Source organism: Myodes glareolus, chromosome 7 (genome assembly GCF_982192425.1).
Source record: "Myodes glareolus chromosome 7, mMyoGla1.1, whole genome shotgun sequence".
NCBI classification, from domain to species: domain Eukaryota; kingdom Metazoa; phylum Chordata; class Mammalia; order Rodentia; family Cricetidae; genus Myodes; species Myodes glareolus.
The window spans coordinates 82,140,858-82,164,093 of record NC_142032.1 but is presented as its reverse complement, the minus strand read 5'-3'; the positions used below and the strand labels follow the sequence as shown (position 1 = coordinate 82,164,093).

Below are 23,236 nucleotides of genomic sequence, written 5' to 3'. Positions count from 1 at the left end.
CAATAGCCACAAATAGCATAAAATATCTCTGAGTAATTCTAACCAAAGAAGTGGAAGACTTGTGTGACAAGAACTTTAATCTTTGAAGAAAGAAATTGAAGACACCAGAAAGTGGAAAGACCTCCCATGTTCTTGGGTAGGCAGAATTAATATAGTAAAAATGGCAATCCTACTGAAAGTAATCTACAGATTAATGCAATGCCCATCAAAATCCCAGCAAAATTCTTCAAAGACCTCGAAAGAATGGTACTCAACTTCATTTGGAAAAGCAAAAAACCCAGGATAGCCAAAACAATTCTGGGCAATGAAAGAACGTCTGGAGGCATCACAATCCCTGACCAAACTCCACTACATAGTTACAGTACTGAAAACAGCCTGGCACTGGCATAAGAACAGACAGGAGGACCGATGGAACCAAACAGACGACCCGGATATCAATCCATTATATATTTGAACACCTGATCTTTGATAAAGAAGCAAAAAGTATCAAATGGAAAAAAGAAAGCATATTCAACAAGTGGTGCTGACATAACTGGATATCAACATGTAAAAAAACGAAAATAGACCCATATCTATCACCATGCACAAAACTCAAGTCCAAATGGATCAAAGACCTCAACATAAAGCCAGTCACACTGAACCTTATAGAAGAGAAAGTGGGAAGTACACTTGAACGCATTGGCACAGGGAACCACTTTCTAAATCTAACCCCAGCAGCACAGACACTGAGAGAAACAATCAATAAATGGGACCTCCTGAAACTGAAAAGCTTCTGTAAAGCAAAGGACACAGTCAACAAGACAAAACGACAGCATACAGAATAGAAAAAGATCTTCATTAACCCACATCAGACAGAGGTCTGATCTCCAAAATATACAAAGAACTCAAGAAATTGAACACCAAAAGATCACATAATCCAATTAAAAAAAAATGGAGTACACACCTAAACAGAGAACTCTCAACAGAGGAATCTAAAACGGCTGAAAGACACTTAAAGAAATGTTCAACATCCTTAGTCATCAGAGAAATGCAAATCAAAACAACTCTGAGATTCTATCTTACACCTGTAAGAAATGGCCAAGATCAAAATCACTGATGACAACTTATGCTGAAGAGGTTGTGGGGAAAAGGGAACACTTCTGCATTGCTGGTGGGAATGCAAGCTGGTATAACCCCTTTGCATGTCAGTGTGGCGATTTCTCAGAAAATTAGGAAACAACCTTCTTCAAGACCCAGTAATACCACTTTTGGGTATATATCCAAAGGATTCTCAAATTGTGCCACAAGGACATGTGCTCAACTATGTTCATAGCGGCTTTATTTGTCATAGCCAGAACCTGGAAACAATCTAAATGCCCCCTCGATCGAGTAATGGATAAGGAAAATGTGGTACATTTACACAATGGAGTACTACACAGCAGAAAAAAATGAGAGCTTGAATTTTTTGCAGGAAAATGGATGGAGCTAGAAAACATTATTTTGAGTGGGGTAACCCAGACACAGAAAGACAATTATCATTATCACATGTACTCACTCATAGGTGGCTTTTTAACATAAAGCAAAGAACACAATCCCAGAGAACTTAGACAACAATGAGGAGACTAAGAGAGACTTACATAGATCTAATCTACATGGGAAGTAGAAAGTAGAAAAAGACAAGATCTCCTGAGTAAATTGGGAAAATGGGAACCTTGGGGGAGGGATGAAAGGGGGAAGAGAAGAGGCAGGGAGGGGAGCAGAGAAAAACGTAATCAATAAAAATTAAAAAAAAAAAAGATTTCTTTTTCACATATCTGGGTTTATTTTCTTGGCAAGACAAGGACAAAGCTTCTGAGAGTAGAAAAGAGAAAACTATAGTCATGTTTGCAGTCTCTTTCTCTGAGGCAGGATCTTTCCATGTATCCAGTCACGATCAAATTGGCATTTTCCCCTCAATCTCCTGTTTCCTGGATTACAGCTATGTAGCACCATACCCGGCCCACGGCCAGCATATCTAACCTTCATAACTCTATACAAACAGAAACATATTTGTATATATAGAAGAGGACCTAGAGCGAAAGCTTACCAGATCACAATGTTGTTCACAGTAGTGGTGCCAAGCAGAGCATCCTGTATCCCTTGGACTTCAGCAAAAGTCATTACAGTCTCATCAGGGGGCATCAAAAGCTGTTCATCTTTGCTACTGTATTTAAAACAGTACTGAAAATCACTTTTTGAGCCAAAACAGTTTCTAAGTAGTCCTATACATTATTGGACTATGTACAATAAACATTAAACAAACAGCAGAAAAAAGTTGTAACCAGAAGATTACATTTTCTAAATGTAATGTTCTACATTTTCTATGATGAACACATTTTCTTACCTCATGACTTCCTGGACACATTACAGTCCCCTAAAATTCACTCCAATCAACGTTTAACTCATAGACAATCTGTTTAAATCTATTCTTTTCCATTCCTACTTCAATGAACATAGTACCAATTACGCAGGTGACATTATTGTGGCCTCCTCTTGAGGCATTCATCCAGTACGTGTAGTGACTCGGTAGGCTCATTCCTCACAAACTTGTTTTCTTTCCTTGGCCACCAATACTTTTCTGGGGATTGTTTGATTTGAGTCAAAGTCATGTGTCCAGATGACTGGAGAGGACTTACTATACACCCCAGCTGACCTAAACTCACATTATTTCTCCTAAATGCTAGAATTAGAGGTGTGTACCACCACAGGTAGTTCACTTTGTTAATTTAAGGAATCACTTGTCTCTTGCCTAGATTACCCTATCAGTTCAGGAGTAACTATGACAAATAATATGCTTGCCGTCAGTTATTAGGAATAACAAAATAGTAAGGACAGCACGCTGAGGGTGCAGCTCAACAGCAGAGAATATTCTTAATATTGTCCAGGGTTCAATTCCCCAGGACTAAAGTAAACAAAGTAGAAGAAAAGTGCATGCTATGTTAGGATATGCTACAGAGAGAGAACCTTTCTTTGTTCAGGCCCCCATGTGCTACTGAACAAGCATGCAGATCTGGAGCATGAGTAGCTTAGAGCTTGCTACTCACGGTCAGTGGGCAACGAACATGAAAGAATATGTGGAACAAGGCATGTCTAATACTCAAGGGACACACAAACTTCAAAGAAAGTCAAAGAGAGAGCAAACTACATTTGCTGAGCTTCTCCACTCCACTAGCTTCTGCCTCTTTAAGCCTGCTTGTTGGTTAAAATGTGGCATCGAAACCATGCTTGCTACATGTGGTAGTTTGAATGTAATTAGCCCCCACAAGCTCATAGAAGTGGCACTATTTGGAGGTGTGGCTTTGTCGGAATGGGTATGGCCTTACTGGAGGAAGAATGTTACTATGGGGGCAGGCTTTGAGGTTTCCTTTGCTCAGGATACCACCTAGTGTCTTAGTCAAATTCTTACTGCCTGCAAGATGTAGGACTCTCTGCTACTACTCCAGCACCAAGTTTGCCTGCACGCTGCCATGCTCCCTGTCATGATGATAATGGACTGAACTGAAACTGTAAGTGAGCCACCTAATTAAATGTATTCCTTATGAGACTTGCCGTGGTCATGGTGTCTCTTCATAACAATAAAAATCCTAAGACCAGGGACTGGAATACTACTGTGATAGGCCCGACCATGTTTTTGATGGGAGGAATATGGACCTTGGGACTATAGATTAGAAAAATTGAAAGCTTTAAATGCTTCTTAGCAGGCCTTACTAGTAGGAGCATGGAAGACGTTGGTGTTGAATGAGATTTGATGAAATGGGGGCGGGTGAGGGGGGCTTGCTCAAGAGTTTACAGAAGAAAAGAATTTTAGTATGTTGCCTAGAGATCATACTTGTGATATTTTGAAGACAGTGACTGCTTTTTGCCCTTGTCTCAAGAGCTTACCTGAGGCTAAAGTGAAGAATTTTGGATGAATTCCCTTAGCAAAGGAAATCTCAAAACAGCCTAGTATACACTGTTGTGTGGTTATTAGTGGTAACTCTAATGAAGATTTATAATGAATTACAAAATGTAAAATTTAAGAAGAGAACACCAAACAGTAGAATGGAACTAAGTTCTCTGTTCAAGGAGACAAACAGATTAAGAAAGGGAATAAAGGGAGTGATGATCTCAGGGCAAGATCCCACCCAGCTAACTTTCCAAATTGTGGAATGGAACTAAAGAAAAGCTTAGAGCCAGGTATGGTAGGGCACACCTTTAATTCCAGCATTGGGAAGGCAGAGGCTGTCAGATCTCTGAGTTTGAGGCCAGTCTTACTATGAAACTTACTATGTTTCATAGACAGTAAAGCTTAGGCAGTGAAGGACAGAAAGCTGGTGAAGATGTAATTGCACAAGGGTGCCATGTTCCAGCCACAGCAAGCAGAACTTGGCAGATTTGGCCACATGGTTCTGGCTTTAGAATACAAGTAGAAGAAAAGGGATATGGAATATTCCGCTCCAACTAAGGAAGGTCAGAGACCAGGCATGTGCCAGGGGTGCCCTTGAATGAAGGCCTAAAGAGGCCAGTGTGTGAAGCTGTGAAGGAGAAGGCTGGACTGCCTTGGAGACCACAAGATGATGGAGATGCCAGAGTCATGGGATACATGCCAAGGAAAGCTGCTTACAGGGAGTGGAACCAGCCCAAAAGAACGTGTGTTGTAGCCAGCAAAGACAAAAGGAATCGGAGATCTAAAGAGCACTTTGACATCATACAAGGAGATACAGAGTTTGAAATTTCCCCAGCTGACTTTTGATCTTACTTTGGTCCAGTATTTCCTCATTATGCTCCCTTTCCTACATTTTGGAATGGTAATGTATATCCTGTGTGTATATGTTTGAAGAATGGGATCTACTTTTTGATTTTGATTTTTACAGGGTATTACAATTAACAGATTGCATGAATCTCAGAAGACACTTTGAACTTTAAAACACTGTTGAAACTGTGATAAGACTATGGGGATTTTTGAAGTTGAACTAAATGCATTTTGTATGATGATATTGCTACAAGTTTTTGGGAGCTAGCAAGTGGAATGTGGTAGTTTGAATGTAACTGACTCCTATAAATTCATAGGCAGTGGCACTATTAAGAGGTGCGGCTTTGTTGGAATGGGTACAACCTTACTGGAGGAGGTGTGTCACTGTAGGAGCAGGCTTTGAGGTTCCTATGCTCAGGAAACTGCCCACTGTCTTAGTCGACTTCTTGTTGCCTCAGCTACCACTCCAGCACCATGTCTACCTGCATGTCACCATGCTCCCTGTCATGATGATAATGCACAGAACCTCTAATTAAATGTTTTCCTTATAAGAGTTGCCGTTGCCTTGGTATCTTCACGGCTACAGAAACCCTAACAAGGCACTATTAGACCTATACCATAGAAAAATCAGGATCCTAGCCTCTACTTTCCCTGAAGCCTGGGGAAAATGCCTCTTTACAGAACAGTGACGACCAACCAATGCTTTTCTTACCCTCCATCTTCGGCAAATGTCATGATTTGTACTTGTTGACTGCAAAAGGTTCCAATGCTACTAACCAGTCTTCTCTTTGTTAGGCCAAGCACAGCTTTTATATTTCCAGATTTCAGTAATACTTGCTTTTCACTTTCATCCCCAGAGGAACACAGCAATGCCCTATACAAAAAACAAAGACAAATGGGGAGAAGCCAGGAATAACAGTGAGTTATAAGGAAATGAGCACAAATTTTAAACACCAACTTCAAAGATGTCAGTCCATACGTGGTTTTATCTTCTCAGGATTTTATCCTACTTGTGTCTCAGCCAAAGATGCCAGTCCACATGTGGTTTAAGGATTTTAGTGTGTGTGTGTGGGTGCACATACATGTGGATATGGATCCTGGTGTCTAAAGATCAGAAGAGGGCTTAGAATGTCTCAGAGCTGGAACTACAGGTGTCTGAAGAGCATCTGGTTTGTTATGTGGGTGCTATATTCTGAACTGCTAAGCCATCTCTCCAGCCGCTAGAATTTCTTAAGACAAAGTTTCACTATGTAGCCTTGACAGGCTCTGAACTTGCCATGTAGATCAGGGTGGCCTCAAACTCAAGAGATTTGCCTGCCTCTGCCTCCTAAGTACTAAGATTAAAAGCTTGTGCTACCATGCTCAGCTAGATAAACAAACAAACAAAAAAACCAAAATATAAAACAAACAAAAAAACCCACAGATCTTCTTTTAGAAATAAATTCAGATTCCCTTTTTAAATTTTTTGAAACAGTGATTCATGTAGTTCAGGCTGGCTTAAAACTCACAATCCTCCCTCAGTTTCACAAGTGTTAGGAGTGTAGTGTTGAAGGGGCGAGGTTGATCGGTAGTTAAAAATTAACCAGACTAGCTTAATATAAAAGATACAGCTTTAATAAACAGAAGGAAGGAAAACTTACACCAGAGTCCCAATGGTCCGAGAACGCAGGGGCAATAAGAGAGGAAGTGGCAAGCGCACTTCGATCTTTTATTTGTTTTGTGTAGCTCCAGGGGGAAACAGCCTAAGCAGAATGTGATTGGCTGAGGTTCCCCATCATAGTGTGTCACCATGCCTGGATCTACCTTTCTCTCTCTCATTTATTTTTATTTTATATGTGTTAGTGTTTTGCCTGCCAGCATGTCTGTGTGACAGTGTTGGATCCCCTGGAACTGGAACTACAGACAGTTGTGAGCTGCCATGTGGGTGCTGAGACCTGAACCCAGGTCCTCTGCAAGAACAGTCAGCGCTCTTAACCACTGAGCCACCTCTCCTCCACCACCTGGATCTCTTTTAAAATAAAAAAAAGTGATTTTCATTTACAGTTACATATATTTGTGTGCCTGTGTGTGGTATGTGCACCTGAGAAGCCAGAAGAGGGAGTCAGATTCTCTCAAGCTGGAGATATAAGTGGTTGTTAAGCTGCCCAACAAGGTGCTAAAAACTGAACATGGGTCCTCTTGTAACAGTAGTGTGAATTGTTCACTGCTAAGCTATCTTTCCAGCCCTGACGTTCTTCTTTCTTCTTCTTCTTTTTTTTTTTTTTTTGGTTTTTTGAGACAAGGTTTCTCTGTAGCTTTAGAGCCTGTCCTGGAACTAGGTCTTGTAGACCAGGCTGGTCTCAAACCTACAGAGATCCACCTGCCTCTGCCTCCCGAGTGCTGGGATTAAAGGCGTGCACCACCACTGCCTGGCTTTTATTTGCATTTTTATATGTATATAAATTTATATGCACAATGCACATACAGGCGCCCAAAGGCCAGAAGAGGGTCATAGGTAGCTGTGAACTTCCATGTGGGGCCTGGGAACCAAACCCCGGCCTTCTCAGAGTAGTAAGTACTGGTACCCACTGAGCCATCTCTCCAACCCATTTATTTGTTTCTTATGTAGGCCTTGAACTTCCTCTGTAGCTAAGGATGATGATGGCCTTTAACTCTTAATCCTCCAGCTTCAACTCTGCAAATGCTAAGATTACAGATTAAAAAAAAAAAAGATTTAGCTGGGCATGGTGTCACATACATGCCTCTAATCCCAGCACTTGCAGGGCAGAAGCAGACAGATCTCTGTGAGTTCAAGGACAGCCTGGTTTACAAAGCAAGTTCCAGGATGCTCAGGGTTACACAGAGAAACCCTGTCTCTAAAAACAAACAAACAAAAAAAATTACTTATTTTATGGTTATGTGCCTGCATATATATATGTATGTATGTGCACCTTATGTGTATAGGTGCCTGGAGGGGCCAGAAGAGTGTGTCAGAGCCCCTGGAATTGGAGTTGAAGGGTAGCTGTGAGCTACCGAGTACAAGTACTGGGAACCCAACCTGGATCCTCTGCAAGAGCAGCAAGTGGCCCTCAACACTGAGCTATCTCTCCAGCTTTGAAAACTCAAGAGTTTTTTTTAAAGACACCCTGCTTTTAAGACTTAGGTTAGACTTAAGGTTATAATGACTCAAAATAACCTGAGAAGAACAAAGATGAGATGGCAGAGAAGGCAGAGTGTGAGAGCAAGAGATCATGTGTGGAGTCTTGAGAAACTGCATACCTGATTTCTCTGATTTCCAAATTTCCCAAAGCTACACATATAAGATTGTAAACATCAGGCACTGGAACTATTTGTAATACTGGAACCTACATAAAGCAAAATTATACTCAGTCATTTATAGTTTCACGAATAGTTTACAAAAATTTATCACATTCCTTTCTTTATGTTATTGCAACTGAGCATAGGGTCTTGCTTATGCTAGGCAAACACTTTATAACCAAGCTGTAGCTCTAGCCTTTTCACTTTGTATTTTGAGATAGGGTCTTATTTAGCTGTTTAAGTTGGCCCTGAACTTGGGATCCTTCGCCAGCTAATCATATTTTCTTTAATTCTTATGCTAGCAGACTTAATTTCCAACATTCAAACAAATGTGAAGATTCAGAAAAATCTTCTTGTCACTTACAGCCCCCATTTAGCGTTTGTGTGTGTGTTTTGAAACAATGTCTCACTATGTAGCCCTGACTGACCTGAACTCAATGTGATCATTCTAATTAGTGAGTTCTAAGACAACAAGAGACCTTATTTCAAAAAGCAAGATAGACAGCTCATGAGAACTGACCCACGTGATACACACGTGATTCTGTCCTCTGGTCTGCACACATGTGTACTTGAAACTGAATACATAGGTGCATTACCTGCACACATAAATATACAGGAAGGAAGGGGAGAGGGAGGAAAACTCATTCATGTTTAGAGGCTGGAGGTGAAGTTCAAGGGCAGATCGTGAGTCTATTAGCATGAATAAGGCCCTGGGTGTAATCCTCAGAGTAAAAAAAGATTTTTAGTCACTGTGGAGACAGATGTTCATTGTTACCTCTGTGCAAAGCCCAGTGTTCAAGGTTGTGGGCACAGGAAGAACATGGAAAGAGCACGAGTACATGTAAAGAATGTATAGATAAGACAGGCATACGGCACATGCCTATAACCCCAGTACATGACAGACAGAGGCACGATGGGCAGGAGGAGTTCAAGGAAAACTTTACTACATGGGGGAGCTCCAGGCCAGTCTGGACTATACGAGACCCTGTCTCCGTACTTTCCTCTCCCAAAGAAAAGAATAGATAGAAAGAAGTAAATGTTCATATGGATTTAAAAATCTTATATATAGGGGCTGGGAAGATGTTCAGCAGGTAAAAATACTTGACTTGTTGTACAAGCCTGGTGACCTGAGTTCAATCCTGGGTGCTGGCATTGAAAGGAGAGAATGATTCCTGAAAGCTGTCTTCTGACTTCGAAACACATGCTGTGGCATGCACACACCCACGCACGCATAGATGTGTATACACATACACACGTACGCATGCGCACACACACAATAATAATAGTAGCAATGACAGTAATAGCAACATTTCTAACTGTAACTATGTTAAGAGGTGTATGAAGATGAATAAAGATAATATGTAGAACACAGAATAGTGTTCTGAAGAGGAATAAACTGGTAGCTACCGTCTACCAGTTTAGACCTTAGAATAGACACAAATGCAAGCTTCCCAGAATACCCATACAGAACTCCACTTGCACGCGTGCATGATGAAACAAACAATGTATGATGCTAACTGTAACATGAATTCTAGTTGGTCTTAATAAAAACCCAGAATCAGATATAGGGGTTAATGCTAAGGATCAGAAAAGCAGAGTGGCCAGACACTATAGGGTTCTTTTACCTCTACCAATGCTCAGACTGAAGGGGCGGTCCTGTCCTCAGACTGCATGTGTCTCCACCAAACCTCAGAGTGCACTGAGTTCCTGTCTCCTTCCACCTTATTTTCCTCTCCCCACCCAGTCATATCCCTTCCTATCTCCACCTCCCTAGTGCTAGAATTAAAGGTGTGGGATTCCAAGTGCTGGGATCACCTTTGTGTGAGCTCTGTTTGTTTCTCTTTTAGACAGATTCAATCTCGTGGTTTAGCTCTGTACTTTGATCTTCAGGCAAGCTTTATTTATTAAAACATAAATAAAATATCACTAAAGCTATACTGGCATTGAGAGGGTGAGCATGTGGTGCTCAATGTAAACCTTCAGAATAAATGCTCGGACATGGGTCTGCAATGAATAGTCACAGACTAAGTTCTCCATCCACACCATAAATCCCCCTTTCAGCCTAAAGACTGGACATACCTCTGTGAAGTGCCAAGTATGAACTTTTTCCCACTGCAAAGTATCCAAAGGTTTCCAAAGAGAAACTACATCTTCACAGGCAGTTACGATACACGGCTCCTGAGCACCAGCTCTGTCCCACCACATGGCACTCACATCCACAGAACAGGAACTGGAAGGATTCTGACCCAGAAGGATAAGTTACATTAAAGTTCTGCTTAGTGGAAAGAGTAAGTACGAAAAGGATGAGTTACAAAGACGCGAAGAAGCACCAGCTAAGTCATATGAAAGTTTTATGTAGGTTATAAGAGCTTTATAAATTTTATGTCACAAAACAAACAAAAAAACCCAAAACCATCTACCAGATTTACACCATGATAAAAGTAAAAATGTCTTAACTCCAGAACTAAATTGACTATGTTCAGCTCTATAATAGAATATATTCCGATTTAGCTACAAAAAAAAAAAAAAGAGAGCCCACAAGAAACTTACCTGTTTAGATGAACAACTCATGAGTTAAACCGTATATACACCAAAGGCAGGTTAAAAGACAGGGTCTTGCTGTGCAGCCTTGGCTGAACTAGAACTTTAAAGGTAGATCAGGCTGGCCTCTCAAGTGCTGGGATTGCAGGAATGCACCACTATGCCCCACTTTATTATGTCACTTTTGATTAGGACAAGGAGAGTACTACGTGTCAAAATTCACAATCATGGTCCAGTCTTTTTCAGAAAAAATAAAACAGATTGCATACAATCTAAGAAGTTAATAAAAAAATGAAACAAAACAATGAGAACAAAGTATAAACAATGAATGAACAGGTGTGATGGTGCACGGTTGTAATTCCAGTACCAGAAAAAAGAGGCACAAGGACCCTGAGTTTAAGGCCAGCTTGAGCTACACACTACTCCATCTCTAAAGCAAAACAAAAATCAGTATAATCAAGAGCTACATGCTTTTGAAAACAAACATGAACAAAAAAGACAAAAAATTAACGTCTGATGCAAGAGGAAATTACTTTCAGAAATAGAGGAATAAGGACAGAGGATATTCCTTATTTGGCAAAGTACTTATCTATTGCATACAAAGCCCTGGGTTCAATTCCCAGCACCCAACAAACTGGGCATGATGAAATATATTGTAATCTTAGCACACCCACAACTTGAAGGTAGGAGTAGAAGGATCAGAAGTTTAAGACCATCCTCAGCTAAATCCGGCCAGTCTTGCATACTTCAGTCCCTGACTCAAATAAATAATGGCCGGACAATGGTAGTTCATGCCTTTAATTCTAGAACTCGGAAGACAAAGGCAGGTGAATCTCTGTGAGTTTGAGGTCAGCCTGCTCTACAGAGCTAGTTCCAGGAAAGGCACCAAAGATACTCAGAGAAACCCTGAATTGAAAAAGAGAGAGAGAGAGAGAGAGAGAGAGAGAGAGAGAGAGAGAATGAATGAGATAAACATGGTGACACATGTCTTTAATCCTAGAACTTAAGAGGCAGAGGCACACAGATCTCTGAGTTTGAGGCCAGCCTGGTTTACCAAGCAAGTTCCAGGACTTCCAGGGCTACACAGAGAAATCTTGTCTCCGAAAATCAAAAAGAACTGTAATTTTTAACATAAATTTGAAAATATGAACAAAATGATAAATTCCATCAGAATTTAAGGCATTTAAATTGACCTGAGTTGAGGACACCAGGTGAACAGGGCCCACGGAATCAACTAAGTAGGACTCATAGGGGCTCACAGAGACTGAAATGATAATCACAGACCTTATATGGGTATGTGCTAGGTCGTCTGCATATATGTTATGGTGTGTAGTTTGGTGTACTTGTGGAACTCCTGTGTGTTGGGGGTATCTCTGACCCTTCTGTCTGCTCTTGGGATCCTTTTCCTCCTATTCAGTTGCCTTGATATGAGGGTTTGTGCCTAGTCTTACGGTAACTTGTTATGCTGTGCTCAGCTGACATCCCTAGGAGGGCTGCTCTTTTCTAAAGGGAAAGAGAGGAGGATGGCATCTGGGAGATGGGAAGGGGGTTTGGGAGGAGTGGAGGGAAGGGAAACTGAAGTTGGGATGTAATGTATGAGAAAGAAGAATGAATAAAATAGATACAAACATACATGTGTATATAAAATTGACATAGAGCACAGGTGCTACTCCTACCTACCTGCTACAGAAAAGGAACCCGGAGCCCAGAGGCTAATCTGCCAGCGATTGGTAGCAGCACTTCTGTGAGTTTGAAGTTTTTCCTCTATACCAGTGATTTCCAACTGTGAAAGACTCCACACCCTCACCTCTCCAAGAACACTCAGCAACATTGGAAGACATTTTTTGACGTGGTAAACAAACACTCACCAGGATGGCCTTGAACTCAGAGATCCCTCTGTCTCTTGAGTGCTGGGATTAAGGGCCTGCACCACCACTGCCCCAGGAGGTCACCCTTTTCTGGGAATTTACTGTAAAGCCCAATCTGACCTTGAAACTGACAGGAAGCCTGTATAGGCCTCAAACTCAAGGTCTACTGTCTATAGTGTGCCACCTTACAGTGCACAACTCGCTTTCTTATAAATCCTTAAGTGATTCTTGAAGAATATTACAGCAGGAGAGCCATGAATAATTCCTCTCTCCCACCCTCCTCCTGTGTTAAAACATCTGATTTAAATAAATTACTCAGCTCATTTAAATAAACTTAAGTTCATTTTTACAAATTAAGGCAACTGTGGTGGAATATACCTTTAATCCCAGCACAGTACTTGGGAGGCAGAGGCAAGTAGATCTCTAAGGCCAGCCCATAGCAAGACCCTATCTCAAAAAAAAAAAAAAAAAAAGTTAAGTTGTTCTTGGGAATAAGTTGGTGTATAAATTTCAGAAAGATAACTCAAAACATAACTACAACTTAAATACTGTAATAAAGAATTAAAATTTGCTTTTCTGCATCTGTTTCTCAATACATTTAATAACAAACAAGAAATTAAAACAGCTCAATTCTTTCCAACCTTTTCATCAACACATAACAGGATATTCTTCTGACCTTGAACTTTGAGACTAACTGTAGGCTGCTTGGGTTCCAGGTGTCCTGAGCAGGGAGGCCTGCAACGTCAGTCTGTGAAGACAAATTACACCGTGAGTTTACTTCTGTGATGCCTGCCTTTCTCACCAGTCAGCAGCACAGCTTCCTCAGATGTCACCTCTAACAACACAAAGGCAAATGTGACTACCTCACTGATGACAAAGACAATAGGACCCTCCTATTTTTTTAAAATTCGAATTTAGGGCGCTGGAGAGATGGCTCAGCAGTTAGGAGCACCGGCTGCTCTTCCAGAGGACCTGGGTTTAATTCCCAGTAACCACATACTAGCTCACAACTGTCTGTGATTCTAGTTCCAGAGGATCCAATATCCTCATACAGACATACATGCAGGCAGAACACCAGTGAACATAAAATAAAAAGATTAAAGAAATACATAATTTAATCGGCCTTATTTTTCCCAGAATGAGCATAATGTTTACAATGAAGTCATTTCAAACAAACATAGCAAGAAATCTTTATCAATACTGAGAGGCCAATGGTGAGAAAGTCATGTTGTCCATATTCACTAAGACATTTCATCCTTTCAGAGAAAATTCCATAAAGGAAACGATTGTACCTGTTCAATGGAATGTTCATGTAACTCGAGGCATGCATTTCCACAGAGCTGATTTTCTCTGAAAGTGAATGACTCATTGGATAAAGGTGTTGCTTGGGGGCCAGATTCATTGTCACAGGTAGGTTGTCCTTGCCTACCTGACACATGCAGGTTGGTATCCAGTTTTGGTGAGCTGACTGAACTGTTGCATTGTTTATTGCTATTAGCAAGATTGTTTGTGTCTCCCAAGTGAGAAGGTTGGGATGTAGAGCAAGTCTGTTCAACTTCATCGGTTACAATCTCACCAGTGGCTTGGGAGGCAAAAGCTGGAGTCGTGCCTAAGATGGGGAAAGCAGGTGAACACAGGTAGGCAGTAGATCTGCCACTATAGTTAGGTGCAGCTGTATCTGTAGGAGTGAAAAGCACTGCGGATGAAGAAAGGTCCTTGCTCATAGGCTGCCGTTTCAGGGTTGGCCCTGGACGGTGTGCTTTTGATGGAGCAGTGAGTTTCTCTTCCAAGTCCTCCACTTCTGAATCTATTTGCAGTGCCTCCAGAATGGCACAATTTCCTTCCCTAGAAAGTCTCTTTCCAAAGGTTTTGGAGTCAGGAGACTCAATCAGTTTTTCTGAGTAGGTCTTCAATTTTTCGAGCTTAAGAGGTCCAAAGTCTTCATCAGGTAACTCGAAGTCTGTGATATTGAGAAAAGACAAGTTGCCTTAAAATTCAGATTTTGTTCTCATGGTGCAATGAAAGCATACCATTATTCCAAAAATAATAAGTATTATTATTATTCTAGTGTAGATATGTATATTTTCACATGTGTATGTTCACATGCATGCGGAGACCAGAGGTCTCTACCTTTTTAGGACAAGGTCACTCACTGAGCCTGGAGCTGGTAAGTTCAGCTAGCTTGGTTGGCCAGCAAGCTATTCAGCCACAAAAAGGAGTGAAACACTGATATATTCTACAGTGTGGACATAATGCTATTTTTTAAATTTTTTTTTTAATATTTATGTATTTAGTATTCTGCCTGCATGTGTGCCTGCATGCCAGAAGAGGGTTGTGAGCCTCTATGTAGTTGCTGGGAATCGAACTCAGGATCTCTGTAAGAGCAGTCAGTGCACTTAACTGCTGAGTCATCTCTCCAACTCCTGGACATAATACTAAGTAAAAACAAATAGATGCAAAATGCAAAGGTCATCTAACACATAATTTCATTTATCTGAAGTATCTAGAATGTTACCTATCCCCCAGATATCATGTAGTAGATTGGTAGTTGTATATGGACTGGGAATGAAATAGAAAGCAGGTGCTTAGCAATGTGTGGGCTTCCCTGTAGAATGATGAAATGTTTCTGAACTAGAGACGGTAACTGTGTAAGACTAAACCAGTAAAAATCAGTAAATGTCACTGGATTGCTCACTTAACAACAAACAATTAACTTTATGTTCTATGAATGTCATCTCTAGTCAAACTTTTTGTTTTGTTTTGAGGCAGAATTTCTGTGTAAAATCCTGGCTGTCCTGGAACTCACTCTGTAGACCAGGGTAGCCTCAAATTCAGAGATCCAACTGCCTGACTCCCAAATGCTGGAATAAAAATTGTGCGCTACCACACCCAGCTCTAGAAAGTTTTTAATTCTCAAAGACTGATACTGTTTATTATCTCGTCATCTTTAGTAAAACCATGTCTCTGGGACTGGAGAGAACAGTTTAGAACATGTACTTTGGGGCTGGAGCAATAGCTTAGAGATTAAGAATGTTTATTGTTCTTTTAAAGGACTCACAACCACCTGTAACTCCAGCTGCAACACCTCTGGGTTTTGTTGGCACTTGCATTTACATGCACAGACAGACATATATACACAGTTGAAAATAAAATAAATCTAAGGAGCAAGAGGCAAAAAAAAAGAATGTGTATTGCTCTTACAAAAGGCCAGAGTTTGGTTCCCAGAATGCACATGGAGTAAGCAGCTCATGACTGCCTGTAACTCCAGCTCCAGGGGATCTGACACCTTCTTCAGGTCCCTTCAAGCACTACAGTCATATGAACAAACCCACACACATATACACATAAATAAACAACTTAAAACAACGAACATGCCTCTTCTCTGACCCGGTAAGGAGGAGCACCAGGCTGGGTGTGATGACGCAAGCATTTGGTCTCAACAGAAGCAGAGGCAGGCATACCCTTTAGTATCAGTAATCAAGAGGCAGAGCTAAGAAATTTTTGAGTCCCAGTGTAGTCTGGTCCACACAACAAAAGCCAGGATAGCCAAGGGCTACACAGAAGGACCCTGTCTCAAATTAAAAACAAACCAAAAAACAACCCCCCCCAAAGAAGGACAAAAAAAAAAAAAAACCCAATCCTCAAACAAACCAAAATCAGAAAGTAGCATCAAATCCTCAGCTGTTTCTTACTGTTATTAAAGAAGGTTTTGCTGCAGGTTTTCTTGCTTTATCTTTGTCATGAATGATGCTTTAAAGACATCTCTAGTAGGGGGCTGGAGAGATGGCTCAGAGGTTAAGAGCACTGGCTGCTCGTCAGAGGTCCTGAGTTCAATTCCCAGCAGCCACACAATAGCTCAAAATATTTATGAGATCTGGTACCCTCTTCTGGTATGCAGGCAGAATACTGTATACATAATAAATAAATCTTTTAAAAAGAATCCCTAGTAAATCCAAACTCAAATATGAATAATAAACTTAATAATGGAAACAGAAAGTTTTGTTTTAGATCCTCCTGCCTCTGCTTCCCAAGCTCTGGGATTAAAGGTGCGTGCCACCACCGCCTGGCCAGAAAGGTTTTTAATGTAGCTCAGTTTACTAAAATCATAGCAGGGGACTGGGAAGATGGCTCAGCAGCTAAGAGCACTCCAGCACTGGGACTCACAACTATACTCCAATCCCCGGGATCCGACACCTCTTATGACCAGCACTGGACTGCATGCGCGTGGTTCACAGACAGACAGGCAGGCCAAACACTCATACACATAAAGGAAAATAAAATCACTACAGACTATTTTGAATTATATATATAAAAAAATATCTACCTGGGCAAGGTAGCTCAGCACTCAGGAAGCTGAGGCAGAAGGATCTAGTTTGGACTAGATACTGAGAACATGTCTTCAAATGGAAAGTTTCTAGATTGTTATTGCAGTGCACAGGTTTTGAGACACTGTCTCACTATATAACAGTGGATGTTCTAGAACTCAGAAACATGCCTGCCTCTACCTTATTTGTGATTAATGGTATGCAATACCACATCTGGTCTTTTTTCTTAAATTTTTATATCGTTGATTTAGAGAAGGAAAAGAGCCATGCCTACTATTTTAAAATGAAAGAATTATAGCTCATAAAAGAACATCTATGCTCAATGTCTGCCTATTTATGTACAAAGTTTTTATGAGAACATGTTAAGTTACATATTGTCTACTGCACCATGGCAGAATAGGTGAGAAAATGACAAGCAAAATATTCACCATCTATATTTGCAGGCATTTGCTCATCCCCTATTTAAAGCTGTAGTGAGCCTGTATTTTCTGTTGTCAGATATGACTGACTTCTGAGAAAATGAATAAAAAGCTTTCTACTAGTCTAAATAATCTTATATTCTACAGACCACAGTATGTTATCTGCAAAAGTTCTCAGGCTTTCTATTACATGATGGAGTTTTTCTGTAGTTTTATCTAGTACATATTTCATTTTACTTCAAAATAACTATATTAGATTCTACCCATGGAAAGACTGTGCTGTACTTAAATAGGTTATTAGTTTGAGTAAGCACCCAATGTCTTATTTGCTGTGTGAGTGCTTCAAACCTATCACTGAACTCTGGTGCCACACTGTCAGGTTCCAGCCTCAGTTCTACCATCTAAAGTCAATGTACCCTCTCTTACTTTCCTCAATTGAAAGTGGAGATGAAAAGGTCTACCTTGTATAACGCAGTGATGATTCAGTAAGATACTAGTGCACAGCATTTTCAAGTACCAGGTACAGTGATGATTAGCTGTCACATCAACCACCATCAAACACAACCCAATTTATATTCAACTTTCTTCTTACCATGAATAGTTACTTTTCCACTCTGCCACTTATGCTTGGTGAATCTGCCCTTGGACATGTTAAGACCCAGTATGTGGCAAGGAGGGAAAAGCAGCTGACAATGATCCAGTGTGGAGACTCGGATTGATTTTTGTTTTCCTCTGTGTCCTCTGCCAGGTGTAGTAGCTTTCCTAGATTGGCTGTCAGCTTCAGCAGTTTCTGTGGGAGAGCTGACCTCAGCTGACAAGATTAGTTCCTGAGAGGGACTTCCTGACCTGGACTGTCCTGTGCATGCGTCCAGCACACTACTTTCACTTTGGTCAGTTTCTTCACCAGAGAGGACTACATTCTTAGTTGCTTTATTTTTGTTTTTAAGCCCTTTCTTCTTGACACCCAAGTGACTTTGAATTACAGCTTCCAGAGCTATTTTTCTCTGACAGTCTGACATATGACGGGTAGTTCTAACATAGTATTCTGCAGGAAACGGAAGGCCTTCAAGCATTGTGTAAGAATGTATTTGACTTTCTGTGGAGGAAGGAGAGACTGCCGCTGGGCTGAGGTTCTTAGATGGACCTAGAATTTCATCTTCCTCAAGATCCTCATTTCTACCATCAACAGTGTTACCAGATTTTAAAGATTTAAAGTTTTGGGTAGTATTTGCTGACAAGTTACTGTGAGTGAGATCATTTATAGAACATGAATTACTTGCCTCTGAATTAGGATTTCCTTGCAGCTGATCACTGGCACTCACAGCTTTATTTACTACTGGGTTACCAGTAAATACAGTGATTTTTCTGCCTTGTGCCTCCACATTTATGGATGAAGCTGAGCCCTGAGTAGCAATCTTGCAGTAACCATTAGGAGATGTAGGTTCAAGCTGTTGACTATGATTGTTGTCTGACACAGTACACAAAGGGACTGTAGTCTCCATGGAGACATTATTTCCTCTTACAAGTGTATCAATATCCCTTTCTGACTTGCCAGATGGTGGAATTAATACACCCTCTCCATCAATTTCTATATCAAGGGCTGGAGGGTCAGGAGTTTTAGACTTCAGACTTAAAAGGCAACTCTCTTCAGGCACTGGGGACCTAGGACTTTTGCTGCTGCTGGCTTCCTGTGTCTTCTGTTGTTTGTCAGGGTGTACGAGAGAATTAATGCCAAGGAAATGTTCTTTCTCCTGTGAAACAGATGTTTTCTTCCACTGCTTCTGTGTTCTCCCTGGCAATGCATTCCGCTCTTTCTTACCATCGGGAATACTGATGGCATGCAAAAATTGTTCTTGGATGTCCCCGGCTCTTTGTGTACATAATACATCTTCTTGGCCATTTTTATGGTTAAAGGACTGAGGTTCAACATCAAGTATCACAGAGATGCTTTCTCCAGTTTCTTCATCAAGATGGCTGATTTGTAATGTGTCACAAGGAGAGCCTTCATTTATAGATTCTGAGGGAGAAAGTATGCATATATGAAACTAAATTAAGTCTACTCCCAGGTAGAGCTGCAAGAGAATCAAAAACAGACTCACACAGAAACATATACATAGCCATTCATGTAGCATTATTTTTACAGTCAAAGAGTGGCACTGGGCATGATAGCCCAAGCAATCTAAACACTAGTGAGGCTGAAGCAGAAGGATTGCCATGAGTATGAAACCAGTGTGGGAAACATAAGTACCACGCCATGTAGGGCTATGTGGCAAGATGCCACATAAAAAAATCATAACTAAAAATAAATTAAAAATATCAAAGTTAAAAAGCAAAAAAATCAATAACTAAAAATAAATTAAAAATAACTAAAAGTTTAAAAGTCATTTTTCCAATACTAATTCATTGACTGTAGTTCCTAAAATTTGAGAAAAAGAGCAACTAAATAGACAATCCAACTTAAGACACAGGGTATTGCTTGAATTGTGTAACATATCAATTTTGTATTGTTTAAGAAGTCTACTGTTTATTATCCATGGGCTATGAAAAATATCATCAGCCAACTGGGAGACAAAGTGAGTGTAAGTGAACAGGCTAATTTACCAGAGCGGCTTAGCTGTGGGGAGGCTTCCTGATGGGGCACACAATCTTCTACTGCTTTCTTAGAGTTCTTAACCTTCTCAGCTCTTTTGGCACGCTAGAGAAAACAAAAGCAGCCCAAGAAATCAATTCTCCTTAAAGCTTTATTACTGTCAGAACCTTTCCTCCCATTATGTATGGTAATCCTAGCACCCAGAAGGCCACAGCAGGATTGTGGGTTTATTTATTTTTATTATATTTTTTATTTATTGCGCATGTGTGTGCACACATACACTCGAATATCCCTGTGCCTTAGCGCTTCACTGGAAGTCAAAAGACAACTTTCCGAACAGTACATTGGTCCCGGGCACTGAGCTCACTTTGTCGACCTTGGCAGCAAAAATGACCTCTGAGCCATCTTGCTGGCCCTAGGTTTATGAGCTTAAGTCCACAATGGACTACATAATGAGGCCCTGTTTCAAAACCAAAAACCAAACCACGACATCTTTTACATACTTTGTACAACACCTTAATTTGCAGAATATGATTCACTCACCTTAAGACGAGCAAGTGTCTTGCTGTATTCCTTTTTCAAAAATGCTAACTTTTCCTTCAACTGGAAGAAAAACATGAACAATTCTGAGCAGTGGAGAGGTGGAACCAGAGGAAAGTAGTACCTAGCAGGTCTGACAAGGGTGGTGCTCAGTGTGCAGGGCTCAGCAGCATCCCTCCTGTTAGAATCAGCACAGAGAAGCGCAGTTTCCCCAAACAGATCTTTTCCTTTCTCAGTTCCTACAGAGTATCAAGCCCTGAGGTTTCCTGTCACCTGGAGAAACTCATCCCATTCAGATCCTATGGATTCCACAAGCCTCAATTTGCAGGGTTACTTCCCTGGAGTAGATTCTAGGTTATTGCTCAAACTGTTTAGATACTCTCCCATTCCTCTGTGCTCATCTCAAAATTTACTACACCACATACGATGATGTCCATTTTCTTCTGTCTTCCACTCACTTTGAGAAACAGGGAGGGATTGCTACCACAGTCAATCAATCAACCAATAAATGCTTTCTATCTATTAATGCCTCAGGAATTTATGACTGTTAACACCTATTCTCCCCCAGCGACACACACAGAGCCAGTTATCTATCTCTGGTGCTTGAGGCACAAGGTGATTAAGACGATTTACTTGTAGTGAAGGATGCAGATCTTACAGAAGACAACAGATAAGACTTTACCTGATTAACCTGGGCGATAAGAGTAACTAGCTTCCTAAAGGACTACTTCAGGGAATGTAGTCTTGGAGGCATTTCTGAGGGTGACCACTTGCATCTAGGTCTGAAGGAAGGAACTAATCTCGAGGAAATGTGCAGTATTTTAGGCACCACGAGCAGGAAAGCTTCACGGTGGACCGGGTTTGTGTGTTTGGAGATAATACAGAAGAAAGTCAGTGAAAGAGGCAGGAGCTGTCACTGCTGAGTCCCCAGCGAGACAGGCACACAGCAGACACTCCACAAAGCTTTTGTAAATAAATTTAATTAGACTATGCCAAGTTATTAATCTCTCAAAGTTTACATTCTTTGTCTTGGCTTCTATGGTTGAAACTATTCTCTCAGCAGCAAAGACACCCTTATCTTCCTGCCCTTTAGGAACCTTAAACTGGTATTCATCTTTCTGACAATGTGGGGCTGGAGATGCATCTCCCTTGGTAGAGTGCTCACTCATCCAGCACGCAAAGTCCTGGCTCTGATCCTCAGCACTGCATAGTCCCAGTTGCGTGGCGAACACCTGTAACCCCGGCGCTTGGGAGGTAGAGATCAGGAGTCTAGGTCATCCTTAGCTACCTAGGAAGTGTAAGACTAGCTTGGGCTAGGAGACCCCCTTTTAACAACAACAACCTCACAAACAAAAGAGCAGCCAACAAATGTTGCAAACAACGCTAACTTTTCTTCATTAATCACTTCCCCCTGCTCAGTTTGTGAGCACCCCCCAGAGCAGTGTGTGGACTCCGACACTGCTGCACTAAAGCCACTCCTGTCCCCATCCATTTTCAGTCACACGATGATAATAACTGCTGATACTTTCGTAATGTGCTTCAGTTGGTTCTAAAGACTTTTTTGACTTTAATGTCCATTACCTCGATTACACTCACAATGACCCTAACAGACTGTATATAATCACCCTCACTTTACAGATATGTAAAATGAACACAGAATAAGCATTTCTCCAGGATGCTGCCCTTTATAACTGCTCCGTTCAACACCCATAGGAAGGGCCTGGAGCAGCTGCTCTCAACCTATGCATGGAGACCCCTGGGTGGTGGAATGACCCCTTCACAGGGGTCGCCTAAGGCCACCGGAGAACGGATATTTACATTATGATCCATAATAGTAGCAAAGTTACAGTTATGAAGTAGCAACGAAAACAATTTCATGGTTGGTGGTCACCACTGTATGAGGAACTACATTAAAGGGTCACACAGCATTAGGAAAGTTGAGAATCACTGTGCCTTCAGTTTCTGTTGCTGTCGTGGGACTTATCTTGTTTATTTGTAAACGATCTTTATCACTGGTAGAAGGTTAAAGGACAGGAGGACAAACTGATGAATTCTATTTTGTGTAGCAAGCACAAGAACCTGCGATCTTTAAGTCTTGTAGAAGAGTAATATATTGAGTCCTAATGAAATGAGAGCACTTCGAAACTACAGTCTACTATATTACACTGATATGCATACACACATAACTCATTACATGTAATACTTATATTTCTCCTTCCCATCGTCCTGGTCCAACATGGGTCTTAAACACAGAGAGAAACAGAAGGTGCAGAATCAGCCAGAGCAAACATTGTGAACACCTCCCTCTCCAATATTACCTACTACTTTTGGAGGTCAAGACCCAGTCACATTGCCAGCATGAAAATGTCTTTATGTACAAGACTGTTGGAAGACTTACGTCAGGGGGCACGAGTGGGAAAGGCGGAGGGTGTCAAGAGGGACTTTAGGTTTACCTCTATTTAAAGTTTTACACCTAATACTTATGCGTTATGTGCCGCTAATTTGCATTTGAAGCTTCGCCACGTGAGCAGTGCACTAGTCTCAACGACTTCTCGTGGAGGGCAGGTCGGAGGGCAGTGCCTCCCTCGGATTCAGGAACCAGGACTTGAAGTCCTGGGACGCGGGGTTAGAACCCTGGGTCACCCTTCCCGCAACCCGGGCACCTTTTCCTTCTCCGCACAGCTGAGAGACTTCCCGGAAATTTCTTCCATCCGGATGGGAGCCGAGCGCAGGGAGCAGCCGTCGGCAGCCTGAGGCCTGTGGTCAAGTGGACCCCGCCGGGCCTTCCTGGACCCAGGAGGAATCCCGGAGAGGAACGAGGACCTTGCCTGCTCCCTGCGCGTGATTAGCGGGCCCACCTGGATCCCGCGCGCTCCCCACGCTGGCCAATTAAAACCGCCGCTCGC

General features: G+C 41.4%; 1 protein-coding gene across 3 annotated transcripts in view; it reads right to left on the bottom strand.

Annotated features, from left to right (window-relative positions):
- The window catches only part of Palb2 (partner and localizer of BRCA2), a 28,076-nt gene extending 4,882 nt beyond the window's left edge, over positions 1-23,194 (bottom strand). The window contains exons 1-10 of one of the 3 annotated variants that reach the window (XM_048460139.3): positions 22,994-23,194; positions 20,334-20,393; positions 19,802-19,895; positions 17,793-19,217; positions 13,749-14,416; positions 13,133-13,204; positions 10,127-10,288; positions 8,009-8,094; positions 5,463-5,624; positions 2,066-2,182 (exon numbers count right to left, since the gene is read on the bottom strand). In XM_048460139.3, coding sequence (XP_048316096.3) covers positions 2,066-2,182; positions 5,463-5,624; positions 8,009-8,094; positions 10,127-10,288; positions 13,133-13,204; positions 13,749-14,416; positions 17,793-19,217; positions 19,802-19,895; positions 20,334-20,393; positions 22,994-23,041 — 2,894 coding nt within the window. In that variant the 5' untranslated portion in view covers positions 23,042-23,194. Of the gene's footprint in view, positions 1-2,065; positions 2,183-5,462; positions 5,625-8,008; positions 8,095-10,126; positions 10,289-13,132; positions 13,205-13,748; positions 14,417-17,792; positions 19,218-19,801; positions 19,896-20,333; positions 20,394-22,993 lie in introns of those variants that run through there. The other 2 variants (XM_085693036.2, XR_015003070.2) reach the window with 2 other exon arrangements.
- Positions 23,195-23,236: the final 42 nt, after the last annotated feature.